The sequence below is a fragment of the Aphelocoma coerulescens genome, chromosome 11, assembly GCF_041296385.1.
Source record: "Aphelocoma coerulescens isolate FSJ_1873_10779 chromosome 11, UR_Acoe_1.0, whole genome shotgun sequence".
Classification (NCBI taxonomy): domain Eukaryota; kingdom Metazoa; phylum Chordata; class Aves; order Passeriformes; family Corvidae; genus Aphelocoma; species Aphelocoma coerulescens.
In genome coordinates, this window is record NC_091025.1 from 4,932,328 (window position 1) to 4,951,885 (window position 19,558).

Below are 19,558 nucleotides of genomic sequence, written 5' to 3' on the forward strand. Positions count from 1 at the left end.
AATGGTACTTTAGCTGAGATTGCTTCCTGTGGCTTCAGCAAGAGAGCTGAAGGTGAAAAAGGAGCTGACATTGTGAATGATAAAGTGAAGGGACACAACATAGAAATTCATGAATTGTCATTTATCTCAAGCCACACAAAGGTCTCACTCCTGGCAAGAAGATCCTGAGCACTTACACTGGCACTGTGCTCTCACACCAGACAGAAGTGTTGCAGCTGTTTCTAATCCTACTGCTTTTGAATAGAACAGTCCTCATGCCTGTGTGCAGATTCCACATGCAAACCCAAACCAGTGTACTAAACATGATGACATCCGAGGCTCTCTAACCAATAATGTCAGGAATAATGAAAATACAGGAGGTTCCACTGCTTTCTGGACTTCCTCACCAGTCAGTCATGCTGGGGAGCTGCAGTGCTGTCTGCACTGACCTAGCATTTCTATATTGTAATTTCATGCTGTTTTAAAGCTCATTAGACTGAGGAAAACAATAAAATTTCCTTCTGAGCACTGTGGATGTTTGTAGTTTTGAAGATACTATTAATAGAGCTATAAGCTGATGAATACCAGCTCCCACCACATAGGTTTAGTTTCCTCCTGGCCGTAAGATAGATTCATTAGAGCTTTAAAGAGCTTATTCTGGGGATGAAGTGCAACCTCTTCCTTTAGATTCACTCTGAATGACTATGGCTGGCCTGGTATGGTAACGAGGTGTTTGATGCTGCTGAGCACCGAAGCAATGCCTAACTTTAGGAATATTCCTAAATCCATGCCCTACTCCATGTGATGACCCAACCTTAAGGAGAAGGCATTTAACAATATTCTTATCTTAAAGGCTGCTAAATCCCCTTGAGCTTCAGATAAACATTTCCACGCATTCCTTGTTAATTTGGCAAAACACAGAAATGGCGGAATTCAATGTCTTTTTAGATTTATTTCATTAGTAAACATGCGCATAAATGTAATTTTTAGTAGTTTTCTGACATCAGTTTCTTGTGTTCCTCTTCAGGTATCTCAACATCAGAGCTAAAGAATCACTGTTTTTCTGGCAGCAAATCTGAGTTTCAAGAGACAGTCCCTTTGAGAGGAATGGAGTGTCACCTACTGAACTGTGAACAAAGTAAGCACCTACATCAGAAAGGGCCCAAACTACAGACTTCCATCTGAAATGGCAGTAATTTTTGTACCTATTTGGTATTTTGCTGCAAGTCAAATGGGAAAGTTATAAAGAAACTATTAAAACCTTACAAACTAGGTCTTTATTTGTTGATACTTTGAACAATATGCAACTTTCATCTCTTTCAGCACTCTGTCTGAAAATCTCAGCCAATGACTGTCTGGAGTCAAGCTCTATATCTTGGTTTTTAATTTGCAGGAAACAGGGGTTGTTTTTGTTGTAGTAACTTGTCCTAACTTCTATTTGATCATGGCGCTGCAGCAGCTACACAAGTGCAGTATAAATCCCTCAGGACAGAAATCCCTCTAATAGACCATGTTCTTCCCTTCTTTGTACCTTTCCCCCTATGGTGAAATATTTTCTAATCCTGTTTTCCATGTTTAGATATAAAATGCAAGCTCTACAAAACATCCTTCACAAACAGCCCCAAGATAAAGAAATTCATACATGCTTGTTTCATTCGTTTTCCACTAAATAGAAAATGCAAACATATATATATATATATCTGTGAAACTAGAAACATTTTTCAAAGTCCAGAAGGAGATAATTTCTTCCATTCAGACAACTGAAAATCATGCTGCTTCAATGAGAAAGCTGAAAAATTAATGCATTACCATTAATGCATTACCAACAGTAACTAAAGCCAAACATGTTTGTCACGTTAATTTTAAGTTGCAGCCATTGCAGACAGTCAGTTTTTTAGGACCACATAAAAAAAAAAAAGTTGCAGGGAAAACGATAAGCATTATTTCCATGCTTTCCAGTTTTTCACGCCAGATAAGAGTTTTGCTGTGTTTTTTGAAACTGTCAGATCAGACAGATTAGACAGGTTTTACTATAAGAACAAAGACCACACCACAGACTATTCTACAAGACCTGCAGCAGAAGGCCAGAAAAGCTGCTGACTAAAGGCCTAGAGCACAAAGAAACAAATACACAACACTTCAGCCATCATAAGCTTAATCAAGTTATGTGCCTTTGAACACACTGCGTTCTTCCAGCAGAGGAAACAGCAGCTTCTTGTTTTTGTGTTAAGTTCTCTCAAGAACAACACCATTCCTGTTCAAGGAAAGGAAATAAAGTTGCAGGCTGGATCAGCCAGAAGTGCTTCCTGCATTAAAGGTGCCAAAACAAAAGAAGTGAATTATTGACAACAATGCAAAAATGCTATGATGGAACACCTGAAAGTTAAATCAACATTCTTCTCCTATTGTTTTAGGTCCAAACATCCAAAGGACTGATTCACTATCAAATCCTGAAGCCAGAAAGAAAATCAATCTCTAACTGCATTGTTCTGACAGAAAACAATCAGCTTGCCAGCATGCAATTTCTCCAAGTGAAGGAAATTCAGGAACTAAGCCCAAACCAGTCAGGAACACTTTCACTGCCAGCATAATTCTCAGCAACAGCATGTAAGAATGTGTTTGAAAATACACGGGGCTTCCCTGTCTCTGAACAGTCACTTTCCTCTCAATGTGTTGTCAATCAAGAGTTAGTTTATCCTGCCTTTTGGACTACCATTTGTCGTTTCCAAAGGTACAGTCTGTCAAAATATCTGACTTTTGCCTGTAAGTAAAATCCCTTTTTAATGATGAAAAGCCTGAAATAACAGCCTAATCTAAAGCAGAACCATCACTATGGTGGGAATATGGCTGTTACTCCTAGAAGGATCTTACACATCTGACTGTTCCATGATTTTAAACGCTCTGAACAGAAATTTAGTTTCTAGATATTTACGACATCCTCCCCTCTGGAAATACCGGAATGCTGCTGTTTGCAAATGCTTACCTCGGACTATGACGGGGCTGAACACAGCAGCCTCCTGCTGTCTATCAGGGAATGCTTCATTCAGGACTACAGCTGAGGGAACAGTGCAGATGAACCTTCAGTCAGGAATCTTCCGCTCATTCACCTCCTCTGAATCATCACACATGCAAGATTTACAGGTAACAGAAATCAGCATTTTATATCCTCCAACTTACAGAAAATGGTGGCATCATGGGAACTGTGAAGAAAAAGGACCAACTATAACCCATACTCAAACCAAGCTACTCTAAGGTTTGGGGTTTTTTAAATACTTACAGTAGCAAAAAATATTTTCTCAGTTATATAAAATATATTACAAAATAATAATGTGTTAGAGAGAATAGGATACTTTGAAAACCAACCATCATAATGCAGGTGAATTTCTGCTTGGTGTTATGACAGTAGAGATCTTAAAAACTACAGGAGGGGTGGATGGTAAGGCTGAGGAAGAAAGCAAAGGAATCCTGTCCTGAGAGTCTGCTGTAGAGGTGAGGCATCTGTCTCAGAGCTGAAACTGCAGAGGTTTTCATTCCACTGCATGTAAAAGGTAATTAAAAATTACATTTTGCACATGCTGATGAGAAGTTTGAGACAGAGAACCTTTCTGCACCTCCAGAGATCAAGAACTGACATTGTAAGACACCTTTTGGAAGCTTTTGACTTGGTAGAGATTTTGTAAATTAAAACTAAGATGTTCAGGAGCAATGGGTGGTACTTGCCAATAGGCACTGAATCCCCCACCCAGGCCTTTGCAGGCAGAGATCATGGCCATTAAAACAGAAGGCAAAAAATGATTGAAGTTAGCTTTATTCCAAAATATGTATAATTTACAGGACTGAATAAGTGCTTCATTTGTGAACAAAACATTTTCAATACTTGTGAATAACTTACTAGTAGCTTTGTGTAACACTTCAGTTTCAAACAGAGGGAAATATGAAACAGTATTTTGGCACAAGGTTTTCTCTGCATGCAATAATGTAATTACAAGTTTCACAGTTACTAGGACAACATTCCTTCTTTGGGATTGTCACTTGTAAAATAGGTCTAAGAAATGAATGCTTGATTTTGTCTGCTCACAGCAAGTTTACTGGCTTAAATAGCAAGAATTAAACATGACCATCCTTTGAAAACTAGATTTGTCCACTAAATAAAAAAATCCCACCAGTAATGAAAAGAAAAATATTTTACGGACATTTCTCAGCCTTGCTGAGATTAACTCACACATGCTTTGGGAAAGACTCACCCATGAGATTTATTACTCATTCACTCCAAATAATTACAAATTTAAATGAGATTGTAATCAAGTGTTGAAGTCTTTAAGCTGGAAAGATATGGCCATCTTTCAAATCTAGCTTTATCACAGATGCACTTGCAAATGTCTGTAGGTAGAAGTACTGTCAATCTAGCTCTGCATGCAGGTGCTTGAAGCATGTAAAGCACTGGATGTTGTGAAATGTAGAGCTGACATCACCACAAGTCATCTATTATATTCCATTGCTAGTTGTTGAAGGTACTGTAAAGCCAGCACATGAAAAAGGATCACAAGTAAAGGGAGTTCAGTTATTTAACTCAGCAGTTCCTTGAGGAGTTTCCACTATTTCAGGTTGTCCACTTACATTTTCAGTGAAGAGACACACACACAAATACAAACATTCCCTCACCCTGACTGCGGGGCTGAGAGCTGAGTTCTGTTCATTGCATAGCAATGGCACTTGAAACAAGAGAATTCAGTCATGTTCTAAGCAGCAAGTCCTTCTCACACACATTTAAATTCACATCAACTCTTAAAAAACAACAAAAAAAGAAACAGAAGATGCATGATTGCATCATGCACTGGTTTGCTACCATTAAATGACCGTATCCTCACAGTGTTCCTGTTATCATCAATGGCAGCCTGTTCACAGGAGGCCCATCCCACCAGGACACAAGCATAGCAGCACCTTAAACCAAACAGGAATGAAAAAGCTTGCAAGGCCCAGAACGTTACCAACATTTTGGTGTCAATGTATTTGGAACAGTAAATGGTACATTAAGATCATGTTTAAAAAATCAGCATGTCAGAAATATATTAAAGCAAAGAAAGCTGTACAACCTTAATGATTAAAGGCAAGTACATTTGGTTCACCTCTGAGTTGCCATTTCAGGAACATGTTCTTTTGCAAGTTGAGCACCCTATGTTGATTCAGTAGGAGTTCTATTGACTTACCCTACATTTAAAAGGCTATTAAACCCCCCCACCCAGCCCCCTAAGACCCGAATCCTGCCAACTCTTACGTTTCTACCTAACCTCACCAAAAAATTCAATTCACACATTAGCAGCATAAGGATTTAAAACAGAGGAAGGCAGCCATTGTTCCTTGTTCTGTTGCCCCTACACAACTGAAGTCCATATGACTAACAGGGAAATTCAGCCTCTTACTTCCAAGAGAAAAAAAATGACTGTGTATGTGCCTTGGAATAAAAATTTGTAACGAGTTAGTTACATACATTAAGTTACAGACACATATCAAGTTGTTCAAAACTAGATGAGGTTCCACAAGGTTTCTTTTGCAGCTGTTTAATTTACAGCTGCAAGTTTATATACATTTTTAAAAATGCTTTCATATCCTTTGGAAGTGAAAATTTTCTAGACACAAGCAGCTTTGCATAACTAAGAATATGTAGTGTTAGCAAACTCTGACTTAAAACTACCAATTTCTCTAGGCTGACACAAAGAGTTGGGGGAGGACTCCCTCCCTACCCACAGCAAAATGTATTTACAGGTGTATTAGCAGAAATAGACACAAAAAAAGCTGTAAGAAGAAGAAACATCTACTGTCATACAAACTTTTAGCATTCTGACAAATATTAGAAGGCAACAAGACAGACCTTTCATTTTTTAGCTTATTTGTGCTTACGTTCTCATAGAATGCAAGTCCCAAATCTGCTGTTTCCTTTGACTCTTTATATATTAAACAAAAGCACAAATGAAACTACAAAAGTACTAATTCAATTTTATAATAGTGTTACACAGGCACCCAAATCAAGATCCAGCAATCACAGCTTAAGGGAATTAAGCGGGAAACACAAACGGTAAGTACATGTAACATTAGTGTCACTTCCAGATAAAAAATTGTGCTACGAGGCTACAGAGAATCTGATGTTACTTTACAGCAGCTCTAATGGCAACAGAGGATACAAAAAAAGAGTAAGATGGTAAGTCACTGCTGACCAATACTTACAATACAGTGCCTTGAAAATCAAATCAGAGACAAACTGCAGAAGAAGGGAGATAAGTATCATTTTAGTTCTACCCAGAAGTAGTTCTGTCTGAAGTTTATTTTATAATAAAGACAGAAACAGAAAATCAGCCTCTTTCAAGAACTTGTTCAAATGTGAAGATTCGCAATATTCAGCAACAGCGTTTCAGATCAGGTTTCATGAAGTTTAGTGGGGGTTCACCAAACTATGAAGTCTGTTTGTAGTCTCCACATTTTCACAAAAATACTTAATAAATCCAAACTGAGTGACATATGAAATACAGGATCCACACCTGTTTCTCACTTTTATGAATAATTTATGGAGAACCAAATTTGTGAAGAAAGAAGTTAATTTTGGTCAGAATGACCCACTTCCCTCAGACAGTGCAGACATTTAATAGTTTCTTAATAGTGCACTTTCAATAAATGACTTCATGCTGTAGTACTGTGTTCACCTACTTAAAACCCAAAATATTTTAAACCAATGGAATGAGTGAAAGGATTGTGATTTGCATGTTCTAATAAAACACACAAAGCTCATAAATACTTTTAATTACTAAGTACAATAACTGGGTAATGATTACATTATAAGATTTCGTCCACACAAACTTTTGGGTCTTTTCCTGACAGTCCATGATGCTAAGAGCTTTGGCTTACACAATAACATGGTAATTATCACTCTAATTTGTAAATTAGTTTCAAAGTACTTTAAACCTCGCTGGTCTCTCAGATAGCTACGATGCAAAGCCTTCAGTAATTCTGCTCCTCAGCACCCAAGATTCCTTCTCTTGTAAAGACTGACTTTCTAAATTCAGAGGTAATGAACAGCTTCTACAGCTGTGGAAAACACCCCTTTTCCAAACCAGGCTTACAGTAACTGCCTCTCTATCATGGGTCAGTACAGACAACTTGCACATGAGAAACACAAAAACCAGCGTATGAAGAAGTGTTATCTGGTATCCCAGCCACAACATTACTAGAAAGATATTGTAATTGAATAAATTAACCTAATTTTGTTCTTTATGTTATTTCCCTATTTCCAAGTAGGCAGGTAAATAGAAAGTCAGTCATATCTTCAGAAAAAAACAAAATGACAAGTGAGGCCTTCCTTTTTTAAATTTATCCCACCCTTCAGATGAGAACTCTACAGACATTGTGAAACCTGGGGGTTATTCCCCACACCAGAATTACTGTTCTCCTGGGGAACTGCAAGATTCCGTTCTGCAGTTTCTTCAGCCAGACTGAAAGTGCCTGAAATCACACCTAGAAATGTTGAAAAATCAAACAGGCAACAAAGCTGGGATTTCAAAAGGAAAACGTGAGTTTCAGGGTTAATCTAAAGAGATTCTTTCCAGTAAAGGTAAAGACACTCATCATGGCAATTTAAAGAGCATTAGGAAAAGTCAAAGAAAAAAATAGGAAAAAAGAAAGGTGTCGCCCATGTTCAACAAAAACAACCTGGCTGCAATGGATAAGTAACTTAACTCCCACATCCTTGAGTTGAGAATATGCAGCACAAAGCACAGGGAGTCCTCAAAACCTAAGGCTTGGACATACATTTGCTGCTGGGCTGCACAGTAAATATGCAGCCAATACCTCTCCTCTAACAATGGAGGAGTAAAGTCTGTTACAGGCCCAGGAATTTGACACAGAGTTTTCTCTTTTCCTTTAAGGTTACAAAACTAAAACCTGTCCAGGACAAAACCAAAGGCCTATATTATAGTAAGAGATAAAAATTACTTAAGGCCAAATTCCAACATACATTCACAACTGGCTTAATGTATTTTCATTAAAATGAAAAACCGCAAAGAGTGGCATGAGGGGCAACACAAACATTAAAAAAAAAGGTGCCAAGAGGTCATATGCTTCTTCTCTGAAAAATTAGTTTGTGTGAGTTTGACTATACTCACGGAAACTCTAAAAGCTGCAGGAACAGAGGGCTGCAGATCAACATGCAAAAGCAAGATAGAACTGTTCTGGAAAGGCTTCTGTGAGCTGATCTCCCTGCTCTCTTGTATGGATTCCAATTGTTTTTGGAAGCAGCAAGTCCAAAAACAGGAGTCAAGGTGAGTGTTTTAAGGAATTTAATTACCCATTTTTAAAGATTTGTGTTAAGGTAGTAGAGGTATAAACCACTGTAACATTTCTCAACTCATATCCCAATAAAGCTAGGAGAATTTCAGCAAAACCTAATGATTCCAGTCTCTGAGGCACACACATTATAACATTTGCATCTTACAGACAGAAATAATTTAAGCAAATCCCTTCTGAAGACTCTAAAAATGTTAGTCCCGTTTAGTACACTAGCTAAAAGGATGACATACTAATTTCCCCTATAATTACGAATTCCAAGTTCTTTTCCTACCCTTCAAAGAGCATCAGTGCCACTCAGGGAAAAAAAAATACTGCTTTCTACACATTTTTAATAATAAATATTTTCAACAATTCAAGAATCTCTATGTGTCTAGAGTGTTGGACAGGTATTTGGAAAATGTCAGCTTATGCAGGAGAAAGAGCTGTGAAGGCATAAAGTAAAAGAAGACAATACGGCTGATTATGTTCATGCCGGATTTAAAATACAAGCTACTAAAAAAAGTAAACAGAAGTAGCTTACACTAATAGAATCCTCCCCCGTAAGTTCAGGGAAACATCTCAATTGAACAGGTCAGGGTTTTGGTCCAGCACAATGGAACCCTGCATGTAAGCCAGGAATAGAGAGAGAGATATAGAGAACAACTTTAAAAGTTCTCCCACTTAGATGAAACCAGTAACAGCTTTGTAAAGAAGTTTGAGGGAAAAACATAGGCACCACATAATTTTTTAAGGTTCAAATGTACATTAACACGTTACAGCCCCCCCCCCTTTCCCCTCTATTTATACACATAGTTTACGTAAAGTTATATATTCAATAGAGTACCTTCAGCATGAAAAGTCTCTTAGGTCAACTGCTCATGACAAGTACATTCAACAATGCAAAGTGGATCACTTGGTAAAGCCATCTGTCCCACCCCAATAAGTTAAATTCAAACCACAGGTAACAGTTATGTTATGTAGCACTCAGTGGCTGGGCTTGTCAGAGCTCTGGAACAAGGAGCACAGCTCTTCACAGGTCTGTGTTTCTACTGAACTGAACTGGGACTCCATTGTATTCCAGGCTAAGTCAGCCAGAAGGAAGTCATCCATTGCTGTCTGTGTTTCATTGCTGGTAAGGAATAAACTCCCCAGATTCTCAAAGCAGCTATCCATAGTCTGTGTCTCAGCACTACTGAGCTGGACTTTGCTTTCAATATTCTGAGCAGGTGTATTTTTAGTAGCCATATATACTTCTGTCTGGGTTTCTGTATCAGATGAGTCAGTGCTCATAGAGAAACTGGACTGTTTCAGAATACTTCCTAAAGGTAGATGGGTAGTACTGTCCAAAAAGAAATTCAAGTCTGTCTGTGTCTGTGTATCAAACATCTCCAAGCCTAAGAAGTTAGAATTGCCTCGGCAGTTATATGATTGAGTGGCACTATCTGAAAATAAGAAATCAGTCTGAGTTTCAATGTCCAGGGACTCCAAAACTGGCTCAGAGTTCAGGTTACCAAGCTCACTCTCTTCAGTCTGAGTTTGGATGTTGGATGCTGAAAAGAACTCTTCAATGTCAAAGTCTATCCCTGTGCTCTGTGATGGACCAGATGGAAGATGTGTGTCAGCACTAGAACTTGTCTCAGACAAAAGGCCACGATTATCCAGTGTCTGGCCAGACATGTTTCCTGAAAAGATGTTTTCCAGATCACTTAGCAGGTCCATTGTCTGGGTTTGATTATCTGTTGTATTTTGAGGTGGAAGTATATTAGTCTGTGTATTGAAGCTGATAAGGGATTCAGACTTTACCGTATCCTGATTGAGGCTCTTGCAACTACTTCTTTGCAGCAAGGTTTGATCTATATTTGCAGGCATTAAATTGTTTTCTGGAAGTTCAATGTGAGTAGAAACATTATATGATGAAGGAACATTATCAAAGATGTCACTGGACATTACAGCCTGGTCCATCTGTACTCTTCCATCAATACAGTCCTGTGTCCTACTGGTTTGAGTCTCTCTGGAAATGCCACATGTTGGAAAACAGCCCTGACTGAAAGCATCAGTCTGAGCAGCTATGGATGAAGTCAGTTTGGAAGCAGGCAGCAGTGTCTGTGTCTGTACACTGATGGGTAACGAAACCTGGGAACTGAATGACAGATCTGTCTGAGAGCAAGAGGACACAGAAGAATTGGGAGTCCAGGCTGCAGCTGGTACAAAGTTCTGTGAGATATAAGATAAGTCAGTCTGTATATTTATTGAAGAAATTTTGTTCTTGTGACAAACATTCCCCAGCTCTTGCCCTGTGTTATTTGATATAACCTTGTCCAATTCAACTTGCACACCAGTACTTACTGGTTCACGATCACCAGAAGTTGTTACTTTTGAAACAGGCATACTATCTTTAAATACAAGTGTTTCTGCCTCCAGGGCTGGAATCAGGATTCCTATAGATTGAGGCAATAAATGAACAGTACTTACAACTGAACCTTGATTATCAACAGCCACTACAGCAGGTTTGACAGAAGAGTCCGTTGCAGATACATACACAGGCAAATGAGCAACCTGCATCACTGGAAGTTTAACCAAAGCCACCTTGGGCTTGGGTAAAAGCATCTTTGGTGCACATTTTGGCTGCATTTGGTTCGTGAAGTTAGAACTGCAGGAGCCTTCAAGAGAGGCCACTACTTTCACTTCAGAGGACTCCAATTCCTGAGTGCCAGGAGCAGTATTGTGTGTATTGATGAATGCTTCATTTGCTTTCTCTGCCAACTGCTGGTTATGTACGGAGGATTCCATTTTCCTTTTCTTACTAGGAGGATCCCTGTGAACATGAGATCAATAATTTATACTTCTTTCAAACACAGAACATCTGCCTTCCATTCTTTTAAGTCATTGCATTGAAATACAAACTGAAGTCATGGATGAGGTTGGATATGAGAAGACAATCCAGATTAAAACAAAAAGACTTCATGAAGTTCAGTTTTGTTAAATGTTATCCCTCACTCTCATTTTAAAAAAGAATAAAGATTACCTCTTATGGAGACCTATTTCCAAATTGAGGTGCAAGTTTGGATGGTTTCTTCCCCTCTGTACATTAAGCACTCTGATTTGAAGACTTTTAATGTGTTATTTTAACACTCAGACTGAGCATTGAAAGGACAGAGCTCTTGAAATCAGTGTACAGGTAATGGTCTCTCATGGAAATGGAAGATAAAATTAGCAATTCTTCACACAAAACTTAAATTTTGCAGCAGCTGGACCTCAAAGACAGACAGGCTAGGCCCCAGAAAGTAGACTGCCCTTTAAAATACGTGTACATGTTAAAACTATAAATCTAAACATGCAGAGATAGGCATTAAAAAATAAATCCACCAACAATTGCAACGATAACTAGACTGTACAAGAAAATAACCTGAACTGCATTCCACATCTCAGTTACCAGCTACCAAATCATCTCTACTGTCAGAGAATTGTAAAAGCAGATGCAATAAGAACCACCAACATTTATGCCAAGCACTGCAGTGTCATCAGTACTTTCTGTTTTCTGCGTAGGGAAACCAGATCTTACTGATTAGATGATCACTACCGCCTTCAACAAAACAGAAACTCCTAAAAGCAACAAAGAAACTGCATACTGTTTTGCACCTAAAACAACACGATCCTGTTTCCTATTTAATCAACAGAAAGGAGACAAAAAGGCAGCACGTGAGACACACAGAACTTGGTGATGAATGTATCATTACTTCACTGCTTCACTTTTACCTGTGTTCTGCAGGAATTTCATGGCCAGTTCTGTAAATGTGAGACAGTAATGCTGTTCTGCTGGCATAAGGGCACCCACAAGTACACTGGAAAGTCTTGCCACAGACCTCTATATGCCGTTTCAAATACCATTCTGTGCCATAGGAGTTACTACATTTATCACATTTGTGCTTCTTTTCAGCATGCATTTTCATAAAGTGCTAGAATACACAAGGGAAAGCAAACATTAGCTTTCAGTGAAGATTAAAAAAAGAAAATCATGGTTATGGGAGAAAATATTTGCAATTTTTTAGTTGCTAAGTAGTGTTGAAGTGTAGCATTAATTTTTTTTTAAAGTGTTACTACAAATAAGTTTAAAGAAGTCAATAGAGAATCTGAAATTTGCAAATCTGCTGATGTTACCTGTATTTTAAAAACATAGATAAACATTTACCTATCCTAATGCCATTGAAGGTTTCCTGAGGACATCAATGAATCTATAGATCAACCTTGCCAAAAGAGCACAGTAAGTCTATGCTGCAACATGTGCACACTCCTGAAGATCTATAACTGAGCAAATAATCTCAAGTCATACAGGTCAACACCAGAGCAAACACCACAATTTTTTCTTTTCATTTATGGCACCAAGTGGCAGCCACTCAGCTCCCTACAGGGTCCCCAGCTCAGCACAGGTAACCAACTGCAGCACAGTGCTCTTTTTGCTCACTAATGCAGAAACAAGTTTTACATGTTTTCTTAAACAGGTTAACTAGTAAACAAATGCATTTTGATATTAAAGCAGAGAAAAGCTCTTAATCCTTGACCACTTGAAAAAGCAGTTAAAAGCATCAGCCACAGTTTAAACCTTCATCAGTTGCTACTGTGATTTTTTCCCCTCTTCTTTAATCTTTCTCCATCTATTTAATTTGTGGAGAGGGGCTCTGATCTAGTTTAGAAGAACATACTGGCATCTGTCTGATCAAAATGTTCAAGTCCTCTAATATCAACATGCAAACTCATGAATCATATGTGCAGCTGGAGTTGCTGCATACAGTTCTCTAACTTCTGGATATATGCTGAGAGGTTTTGCTGATACCTGTATGCAAAAGTGCATACCCTCTGGAGTAGAGACAAGACTAAATTAGTGTGAAAATACTTCAGGAAACAGGAATACCTGTTTTACAAGAGAAAATTGGGAAAATGGTCTGTTTGGTCCTCTAGGGCAGCCTTCAATAGGACAGCAGTAGAATTTCTGTGAAGTTTTCAAACCCTTCCTTATTGGTGCATTAAGTTTTCCATCCTGAAAAAGAACCAGTTAAGAAGTTGACAATTCTACAGGTTTGCATATTCAAGACAATATTCACAATACACATCAACTATGGCTCAATGAGTTTACACATCTCAGTGAGTTCGAGGCTCTTTCCTACATGATTTGAAAGTTCAAATGGAGCTTTTCCCCTACATGGATGCCACTTTGCAAATATCCCATCAAAATTACCAGTTGCAATTACAACAAGCTCTATGAAGTAGTGGTACTGTACTATTTATTTTTACCAAGACACTCCCTTCCCCATGTTTTGTGTTATTTGAGGTAAAAACAATTTCCCTACAGATACTATCCTAGGCTGCTGAATCAATGTAGTTTTACTTGTTAGTGACACAGTACGTGAAGCTCCATTAAGATTAGTCACAGAAACACAACACTTCCTTGATGCTGGAATTCTGTTAGCACTATTTAGAGTTTACTTGTAATAAAATAAAAAATGCCAAGTATGCCCTGCCACTTAATTCAGATCATAAACCAAATCTCACTTAAGTCTGTGAAACAACTGGTATGCTAATTCTGACCCTCCAAACACTAAGTGACCAATCTATCCAGCCAGGTTTTCCATGTGAGCTGTCTCACTGACCCTCACATGTACACAGAAGAAAGAAACACTACTTGCTCAAAGAGGACCTCAAAAGTACATATAAGAAGGACATACTAGTGGGATTGTCCAGATTGTTCAACCACACAGAATCCCTTGCTACTGAGGACACAGGCGTGGAAACCAGACAAGACATGTACCTCTAGACATACCCTATCTGAAAGGGTCTCAGTGGAAGCATCAGGCATCTGTGTCTACGCCAAAAGTTAAAAGTGAACGATTTAAAATCTAATGCTCAGAGTAGCTGTGAGTCTCCTTTCATCCTGAGACTGAATAGGAGGCCAAAGAGTCCCCAGAGCTAGTTACTGTTGTCCATGACAGCAAAAGGTCAGTGAGCACAGCTAGTAGTGGAAGGTTGATTTCACACCAGTCACTCCCTAACTACCTCTTTGGGCAGATGTCCAGCTGGTTGTGTTTACACAGGTTACCCCAAACACAGAGAATCCACAAAGCACAACAGTCCTCCCATGTGAAGCAAACAAAGAATGTACCTCAGCTGCCAGGGCCCAAAGGGCTTCACTGCTCACAGCTCCGTATCAAGAAAACCTGGACTAATTGTCTAAAAAGGATGTTTTCATGTAACAGCTTAACCTAAACACCTTTATGTACAGCAGTTTCTCCTGTGGACAGCCCATTCATAAACAGGCCTGGTCTATCTGCTGCATCATCACTGTGACTATTGTTGTACCTCCTAGAGCCACTACCCCAAACAGGAACATGACACAAAGAAATCAAGTTGTTCCAGTTCCAATTCCACTTTTTAACCCTGCCTTTTCACAGGACACTTCCATCAGATGTCAGTCTCAAAGTCCTTAGCAGAACAGAAGATCTGTCCTTAAGTCAAAGCTATGTTTGGCCTCTCCCACCAATAGTTAGATTGGCAGATGAAACCAATATGCTGAGTAACTGGCAACTGGAGTTACTAATTCCTAAATAAAAAGTTATTAAGTGTGTAACATTTAATATCACAACCCAGGAACTGCAGGGTAATATGGCAAACATGTTCAGGCACTTAACAGGTAAACCACAGTCAGGTTATTTAAAACTACTGAAATACTAAGGTATAGAATAGTATCAAGTGTTTAAAAGATTTATAAACACCTGTAAGATGCTTTTTTTAACAGCTGGAACATAGCCTTTGGTGGCAGAAACCACAACAAATCAGTTGTGACAAGTTGAGAGATACTCTACACATGTAAGATATCGTATATGGACAGTAATCTTGTTTTGACCCATCCCAAGTCCTCATGGCTTTAAATGGTTAATCTTGCATCTTCTCAAAGCCCACCTGGCCAGTCCTATTTCAGACATTCTCACAGCTCCCTTCCTTACCTATCTGATTTTATGCCCCATGTTTCTACAACATCCACCCACCATAATTATGGGTAGATATTGATCCAGTGAACTTCCCCCAAAGCAGACACTTGCACTGTACAGAATCTGGGTATGGCTTGTGACAACAACTCGGAAAATGGGAAATTAACAGTCCTTGCTACGGACTTAGTCAAGGTGAATTTCGTGATGTCTTGCCTTCCTGCCCCAGAAAGGCTTACTCCAAAGGATTAATTTTAAATGATGCTGCAGTAGACTATAGTCAACTATTTAACACATGGGGGTTTTTGCAGCAGAAGCTCAGCCATTTCTTCACTAAATAGGACATGAAGAGAGTGCATTTCTTCTTATTATAACAACTATTGTGGTAGTGCAGTATTTGAATAACCTATCCTAAGGGTATGCTATCCTTTCCAGTTCACACTGACTACAGCCTCCCTATTATCACAGGAATCTGCAGAAAACTCTCCTTTACATGAACTCTTCTAGCTTCATTTTAAGCTACACAGAAGTAGTTTCCCTTCTTTACATAAAATAATACAGCCAAAAGACCAAAGAATTAAATTAAGCCTAATATATTAAGTGTAGTTTATATGTACTGCTCTCATTTTTTTATTGGCTTATCCTCTGTCAAGGAGACAAAATAAAAAAATTAGTGTATCAACATTTCATATCTTCTTCATCAGGCCAAACAAGCCAAATTCTTCTAATTTCCCTTTGTCAGAAACACTTGCCATTCATCACCCTTAGCAGTTATTTTCTACACATCTTCTGAGTTCATTTTAACTTATTTGAATCATATTCTTACCCTACACTGACATAGAATATCCCTCTGCCATATTTTAGGATCGCCCTTCTCCCAGCAGTATTACCCTAAATGCTCATTCATGTATGACCAAATTGTTTCTCAAGTGTTTCCCACATCAGCTTATTTCTGTTACAAAACAGCGCTGATCAAACTGTTTGTTATCACTTCACAAGATTAAAACCTCATACTCCTGCACTTGACTCTGTTTCTACAGGGTAATCTTGCTTTCCTGTGTAAATGTCCTTCCTCTGCCACAACAATCCCTTAAGGGTTTTGGTATCAAAACATCCTATTTGTGCTACTTTTATTAATGAAAATTAACCAAGTTATCCTCCCTTCTCTTCAGGAGTACTACGTTCTCTCCTTCCCCAATAGCTTCTTACCACCTCATCTGCCAAGATGCCTCTTCACTAGTTTCATATTTCACTAAAAAATGCAATCTACTAAAGTCTTTTCATCTGGGGAATCAGATATCTCTTAAAAGGGAACAGCAATACCAAAATATTGAGCCTCCCTTAAGCCTCAACAACATTTTAGTCTCAATTGCAATGCCCTTGAAACACGTCAAGAAGTTTCTGAAAATCGGCATCCATCTGTAGTTTAGTATTCATTCCCAGCTATCACAAGATTCAGTAACTAGGTGTATGGAGTATGCTCTAATTCTACAAGGCACTCATGGTTAACAGCAAGCTGGGTGAGAAAGCAGCATTTCCTCACCCATCATACCCTGAGTTATGTAACCCACCAGCTGCAGTGCACGCTCAGAGCATCAGATCACAGCCAAAATGACTTCGCTGACCTGAAAGAACACTTTGAACTTCTGCTGTACCTCCCCCCACACGAACACATGAGATCTAACACATAACCCACAGTAAAGTTGTTAGTTCATATAGGAAATGAAATTAAAACATGCCAGAGACAGGGGACAGACAGCAAGTACACTCAACACTATTTCCTTTTGTTCCTCACCAACAAGCACGTGTGATCCACACTTGACTCTGTAGCCATTTCACAAAACAGGGATGTTTATTGTTCCCCCACTGAGGCTGCACTTTCAGAATGCAGCTATGAATGCTGCACTTGAAGTTTTCCAGGAATACAATTTGTCCTTGCACACTTGGCATTACGGTTTTGGGAAAAGCAAGGATATCTTTTGGAAAGGCCCACTCTCAATGTGTGCCTGCTGAACTGTGATTCTCCTCCCCCCCAGCACATACTTAGCTCAGGAGTATTATGGAAATGAGGGCTTGTTTCCAAAATGGCATCCATCTGTTTTGATTTTTTTTTAGCTCAGACATTTTTAAAAAAACAAACAAAACCCCAGCATAACAGCCCTCGGTGTTGGGATGGAGATGGTTTGCCAGCTGATAAGGTTAGGAAATGCTGCATGTTTGCACAGCACCTCACAAGTGGGGCTTTAAAGTCTTACTGCAGAAAGATAGTTGATAAGCAAGTAAAACAACAGAAGCTGAGTCCCAAAGAACTCTTAACTGCCTGAGGTACGTTTACAAAAATGTACAAAACTGGTTATTTTCTGTAAGCAATTTTAGAGGAATCCTCAACACAACTGGTCAGCCTGTGTACACACACACTTGTGCAGTTATACATGAACCTGCAAAGGCCTTTCACAAGGGGAAATTTAAACAAGAGACACGAGAAACTTCATTATTCTCATCTGGAATCACAGAACCGTTTGGGTTACAAGGGACCGTGAAGATCATCGAGTTCCACTCTCCTGCCACGGGCAGGGACACCTTCCCCTATCCCAGGGTGCTCCAAGCCCCGTCCAACCTGGCCTTGGACACTTCCAGGGATGGGGCAGCCACAGCTTCTCTGGGCAGCGGGTACCAGGGCCTCACCACCCTCACACTGAAGAACTTCTTCCTAATATCTAATCTAAACCTACTCCCTTTTAATTTGAACCCATTCCCCCTTGTCCTGCTACTCCAGGCTCTTGTCCCCAATCCTTCCTGTGAGTTCCCTTCAGCTACTAGAAGGCCTCAATCAGGTCACCCCAAAACATCCTCTTTTCCAGGCTGAACAATCCCAATTCTCTCAGAATCTCTCGGAAGAATCCTAGTTCTTCTCAGGGTGGGGAATCACACCCCTCCTCAATCTCACTACGAACCAAACCCCAGCAGAGCCAACACCGTAGCCGCCCCCCGGACCCGGACCCGAGCCGGCCGCAGGCCCCGGGGCGGAACACGGCGCTGCGTCACGACAGAGCCCCGCAACCACGGTGAGGGGCCGAGCGGGAGGGGGCGGCGGGGCCGGCCCGGCCTCACGGCGGTACCTGGAGCGGGTGCGCCTTGCTGAGGTGCATGTTGAGGGCCGGGCTGTTGGGCAGCACCTTCCCGCAGCCGGGCACGGTGCACAGGATGTTGGTCCGCACTTGGGACAGCTCTGTCACCGAGGGCCGCACCAGCTCCCCGGCGGGCGGCACGTCCCTCACGGGCGCAGGGGGCCGCCCCAAGCCCCCGCCACGCCGCCCGGCCGCCGCCGCCATGTTGCTGTCAGCTGCTCGGCCCCCGCTCCGCTTCCGGGGGCGGCCGCCAATCGGCGGCAGCGGCGCTGAATATTCATGAGGCACGTGGCGCGGCCCCGCCCCCGCCCGCCAGCGCCCCGCGGCGGCGGCTGCGAGCGGCAGGGCCGAGCGCGGGCCCGCGCGCGCTCCCGCGGCACGAACCCGCACACTGCGCACCGGGAGCACCGGGACACGCGGGGAAGCCGCCAGTGCCCGCCCGGGCACGGGATCGCGGCACGAACCCGCACACTGCGCACCGGGAGCACCGGGACACGCGGGGAAGCCGCCAGTGCCCGCCCGGGCACGGGATCGCGGCACGAACCCGCACACTGCGCACCGGGACACGCGGGGAAGCCGCGCGTGCCCGCCTGGGCACGGGACCGCGGCACGGACCCGCACACTGCGCACCGGGAGCACCGGGACACGCGGGGAAGCCGCGCGTGCCCGCCTGGGCACGGGACCCGGCCCTACGCACGCCGCGCTCAGGCGGCTCGGCCGAGAGGCTGCGTTTATTGTGTTGCACCGGGCACTGGAGAGGCAGGCACTGAGTTCTCTGCTGATCAGCGACAGGACACGAGGGAATGGCTGGAGCTCTGGCGGGAGGGTGAGGTTGGATATTAGCGAAACGTTCTTCATCCAGAGCGTAGCTGGACATTGGAACAGATTTTCCTGGGAAGTGGTCACCGCAGCAGGCTGACAGAGCTCCAGGAGCAATTTGGAAAATGCTCGCAGGCAGAGGGTGGGATTGTTGGGGTGTGCAGAGCCAGGAGCTGGACTTGACAAGCCTTATGGATCCCTTCCAAATCAGAATAGATTTATGGATGTTGGAATCACCAACACAACACACAGAGGCTTTTCCCCTATAGCAGGTCAAGTTGAGGGAAAAGATGAACACCATTTATTGGGTAGGAGTTATGCCATAGGTGTAGCCCCAGGATG

General features: G+C 41.3%; 1 protein-coding gene and 1 long non-coding RNA gene across 3 annotated transcripts; one reads left to right on the plus strand and one right to left on the minus strand.

The window, feature by feature from the left end:
• The first annotated feature begins 1,032 nt into the window (after positions 1–1,032).
• LOC138117146 (uncharacterized) lies at positions 1,033–6,058 on the plus strand. The gene is made up of 3 exons (XR_011154544.1): positions 1,033–1,117; positions 2,394–3,120; positions 5,984–6,058. It is a non-coding gene; the product is annotated as an uncharacterized lncRNA (long non-coding RNA).
• ATMIN (ATM interactor) lies at positions 3,772–18,613 on the minus strand. 2 transcript variants are annotated; one of them, XR_011154543.1, is made up of 5 exons: positions 18,389–18,613; positions 13,202–13,327; positions 12,049–12,248; positions 9,137–11,107; positions 3,772–8,913 (listed from the first exon to the last, which is right to left on the minus strand). XR_011154543.1 is itself a non-coding variant. In XM_069027195.1 (4 exons), the coding sequence occupies exons 1-4, from the start codon at positions 18,599–18,601 to the stop codon at positions 9,277–9,279; spliced, it is 2,370 nt and encodes a 789-aa protein (XP_068883296.1). In that variant the 5' UTR covers positions 18,602–18,613; the 3' UTR covers positions 3,772–9,276. The 2 variants fall into 2 exon arrangements, 1 of the variants encoding a protein (XP_068883296.1); XM_069027195.1 differs by having other exon boundaries at positions 3,772–11,107.
• Positions 18,614–19,558: the final 945 nt, after the last annotated feature.

What these genes read in the sequence shown, in the direction of transcription:
- ATMIN (XM_069027195.1), bottom strand. Translation starts at nt 18,601, where the DNA reads ATGGCGGCGGCGGCCGGGCGGCGTGGCGGGGGCTTGGGGCGGCCCCCT. An exon ending in GCAAGGCGCACCCGCTCCAG is followed by an intron (nt 13,328 to 18,388) that starts GTACCGCCGTGA and finishes GTTCTTTTTCAG; the next exon opens with GATGGAAAACTTAATGCACC. An exon ending in AATTTTCTCTTGTAAAACAG is followed by an intron (nt 12,249 to 13,201) that starts GTATTCCTGTTT and finishes TGTGTATTCTAG; the next exon opens with CACTTTATGAAAATGCATGC.